Consider the following 4,475-nt stretch of genomic DNA (forward strand, 5'->3'; position numbering starts at 1 on the left):
GTGTGAGGTTTCTGGGGGTTTAGGAAATGCGCCAGACAGATTGCAAAACAAAGATTGTTTGAAATGTTTGTGGGACAGAACAGATTAAGTCTGTTTTTACTGATCACTTCATTGTGGGCTAGATCGCGCATCTTTCGATAAACACCGCCGCGTTTACTTCTCGCTATCGACAGTCTTAAATTCAATCTCTCATTAAACTGGACATCCGCGTTGCTCTGCATTATTTTCTCAAGTTCGTTTATAAACAGATCTACACTGTAACCATTGGTGCCTGTCAAAAGTGTACTAACATCTGATGTCAAACTCGGACCCCTCAAGGTGATGCTGATTAAACTACCGTCGCCGCCCAACAGTCTGGAAAAGTCCACAACTTCAGAAAGTGTGTCATGTAAAAACATGGTGTAGGCTGCTAAATCTGTAGAAGATATCTCCCGCAGATTTATAAGCCTATGGATTTCCAGGCCATTGAACCGCGAGCGCGGCAGTACAGTGTACCCACACACATCACCACCCTCTCTTACAAGTGATTCTATGTCACTATGTGCAAGACCCATGTTGGGTGCACCTCGATTGAGTGTGCGGTGTGACTGGGTACCTGCTCCCTCTCCTGACTGTGACAAAGACACAGGATTATCAAAAGCATCATTTGTTTCTGGAGGAGGTTCTGATACCTCTCCAACCTGTTGGGTGTTTACAAAAGGTTCAAAATCAATATTTGGGCCTGGATCCTCATCTACCATTGGTGTCATAATATCCAATAATTCTAACAATGTATTAGTTGTAGACTCAGACCTATTCACACCCTCCAATGTCTGATTTAAATAGAGCAATGTTTCTGTGTTACTGCACTGTTCAGGGGATACCACACTGCCATCGTCGCGTCTAAACCTAGCTACCGGACCCTGATCAAAACCATCTGACTCCCGACAACGTTTAGCCATTTTTTTTTTTTAAAACCAGATTTAGTTTTTAATTTTTATTTCAATCACTGACAGGTTTACAATTAAAGTAACTACGGAAAATAAAAACCAACATCTATACAGCGAGAAAAAAGAAAAACTAGCTAATCAGTCATTATACACCAATGCTAAAAAATACACACAATGTTGGGATTAATGTAGAAGAAAATACACACAAAAACACATAATATATAAAAACATTCACAACTCACCCGTGTTTCTTTTTAAGCGTGAGTACGATCTGCTTTAACACCTCCACAGACAGACCTTGATCTCTGACTACTTGTTGGATAGTTTTGCTATGCAACCGCTGAGCTGCTATGACTTGTTTAATACCAATATCCTGTTGTTGATGTGCAGCCGTCGTAGAATGTTCACGATCATTATGCTTATTCTCATAAGCATCTAAGCGTCTCTCAAAAGCATTAATGCGTTCGTTAAAACGTACCTCGAAGGCGTTCAACGCTGTCTTGACAGAGTCCTGTATCAGACCAATTATTTGTTGATTGTCTATATTGGCTTGTGATTCCCGTCTGAAAGCCTCCTGATTTGAAGGCAGCTCATCAGTGTCTGACTCTACCACAGCCACCACACGCTCGCTGGATGGAACAGACTGCAGGGTTTCTTTAGGGTCACTTGTAAACACGCAGTCATCCCATGCTTCTATCAGTCCGTCACTCCAGCTCTGAACGTCGTTTATATCAGGAACTGCATTGTCATTCACGACCACTTCTGTTGAGAAAAAAATAATAATATTAATTTAAAAATAGTATGTATGCATTGCATGATACATTTTTTTTTTTTTTTTTTTTTTTTTTTCAACATGGTTGTTTATAAAGGAGTGTTTGAAAAGAGTCTACACTTTTACAAAAATCACTCCAATACATACAGTAAAATAATTATAAATAAATCCACACTCTAAGAGATGTGCCTGTTTATAAACAAATCATGTGTCAACAACAGTTCTGAACTAACACATTGTACACACACACACACACACACACACACACACACACACACACCCACACACACACACACACACACACACACACACACACACACACACACATACACACACACACACACACACACACACACACACACACACACACACACACACACACACACACACACACACACACACACACAATCTCTCACTATCACATCCAAATAAAACATTATCGTACTCTGGTAGCTTATTTGCATCTAATTTAGAATGAACTGAATTCAATCAAACAACATTGTTTGTTTACATACTTTTAGCAGATCGTCTTGGCTTCTTCTGTGCCGATGTCTGTGGTCCGGAATGCCCGTCTCTCCCAACGTCATCAAACGGTCCTTTTGCTTTTGCACAGGTCACCGCTGGGGCTTTACGTTTGAGTTTGTTTTTTGGTTTTGCCACTAAACCAGCCGATCTATCCTTTGTCGTCACAATCCTATCCGTAGATTCAGATGCAACCTTGCTCACTAGGTTTGATAAGCCTTCTGGAAATACACATAAGAAAGTTTTTAAACTAAATTCAACAAGACATTATAACACATAATAGCAGTATAACGATTGATAAAGTTGAATTACAATTATACACTCACCGAGGGGCTCGTTGTGTGCACTATCACGCGGAGCCGCATGCACTAACGCTGTGATGGTTTTCCGTTCCGGTTGGGCTGGTAAAAAAATGATAAACAACAAATGAAACATGTGTTTAGACAAAACGCAAATGGGTCAGTCTCGCTATAAGCATACACAACACTTACCGGGGGCAATGACGTCCGCGCTCTCTCGCAAAGAAGCACGCGCTGTATGCCTAACGTTACTAGACCGCTGATGAGTACCTCTGGTACCTCCTGTTATAAATAAATAAAGCGTTATTATAAAACACACAATATGTAGACTAACATTTAAACACAAATCATAATTATAGCCGACGTACCACTCGCTTGATTCAGAAAATTAAGTTCGTCAACAAGGTCGATGAGGCTCACTCCAGCCGCGTCACCTGAAGCGCGCAGATTTTAAACCTTAAGCAACCCCAATAGAACAATGACTCTCACATAAATAAATAATGTTTCTTAATAATATTACTAAATAATAAAACACACTTACTGTTAAGACAAGCATCCATCTTCTTGCACTCGCGTTTCCAGCAACACAATTTACCTTGGAATATAGTTTGAGAACAAGGAAAATAAACCGAAGCGCTGACACGATCTGCACTGCTCTGCTCGATTCTGTAACTGACATTGCGTCCTACACAAATTTATACACGCAGCTTCTGTCGAAGTGCGAACTCGCGACAGCGCAGCAGACATAATACACACAGTCATAACACCTATGGCTCAGGTACAAAGGCAATAAAACACCCAGGAAGCCTGCTGACACCTTTCTTTCAAATTCCCCGGTCAACACCTCCGGCGGCGTCACACGTCACGCGGCGCCATAGTTACTAGACACGCTGACGCCGTTACCCCATCATAAATCAGAAACATATTCTGGAGACACAGATTCCCTGTCAATCATTTGTGACAGGGCAAGGGGGTAATAAATCAATCCAAAAAGTGACACATGGTATATGTTATAATATAACTACTTATATGAATGAACGGCTCGTTTTAAAATCTTCACGGTCGACTGACATTTGTTAAGACGTCTGCTTTGAACATTACAATCCTCATGATACCTTACGTTAACTTTACGTTACGTAAAACCACTGCAAAAGCTAATTACTCCTGGACAGCAATGCCATAGAGATAAACAGAGCGACCGCAAAAACGGAAGTTCAAAGACAATATTCTAAAGCTGGCTCTGCGCCCTTGTTTCTCTGCTGCATAGATCTTGAAGCCAGCTAGTGGTAAGTGTGGTGGCAATTTTATGATATTCATTTGTCTTTAGTAAAATATAGATGATTCAAAGAATGTCACATGTGTGTCTCTCACTTGTAGTGAGAGAAGATTTTGTTTATGTACCTGGGGAGGCAGAAGGGGGAGACACTCCAGAGAACAGACGAACAAGGACCTCTGACCTAGATGTCAGAAGGCCATTTGGTGCAGGGGGGCTTAGTGGGCCAACTAGTGACGAATCTAAACTAGTGTTATGGCTTCCTTGTCTATGGAAAACTACTGGGAGGAAGGCTCTGGCGGGAAGAAGGCCTTGAAACTGAGATAAAGGCTAGTTGAGTCTGTCTGGGGGTGTGTCACTCTTCTGCACAGGGTAACAAATGTGTATTAGACTGCTCCTATTCTTGAAAGAATAAATACTTCTATTTTATAATTTGACTCTGAGTGTCTCTTACGCAGTGATGTTTGTTTGATGAATTTTTGCCACAACATAAGTTAAAAAGAACACTACAGATTTTGTGAGATATTTTTGCCTGTATCTGTTTTAGATAAGTGACTTTTGTATTATGTAGCCTACATCATTGACACATTCAGTCAATATGTCACCAAAATTACAATCAATGTTTAGTTCAAAACCTAACGACTATGTTTTTCCCTCATAATGTTTCCCTTGTAGGTGGC

General features: G+C 40.7%; 1 protein-coding gene across 1 annotated transcript; it reads right to left on the bottom strand.

Annotated features, from left to right (window-relative positions):
- Positions 1 to 529: 529 nt before the first annotated feature.
- LOC306984534 (uncharacterized protein) lies at positions 530 to 3,082 on the bottom strand (the record flags this gene model as incomplete). Its single annotated transcript, XM_079586008.1, has 7 exons — positions 530 to 611; positions 1,172 to 1,691; positions 2,217 to 2,444; positions 2,550 to 2,624; positions 2,715 to 2,804; positions 2,891 to 2,956; positions 3,064 to 3,082. 7 exons carry the CDS (start codon positions 3,080 to 3,082, stop codon positions 530 to 532), a joined length of 1,080 nt encoding a protein of 359 aa, XP_079442134.1.
- Positions 3,083 to 4,475: the final 1,393 nt, after the last annotated feature.

This window comes from Phoxinus phoxinus (assembly GCF_949152265.1).
Source record: "Phoxinus phoxinus genome assembly, chromosome: 17".
NCBI lineage: Eukaryota > Metazoa > Chordata > Actinopteri > Cypriniformes > Leuciscidae > Phoxinus > Phoxinus phoxinus.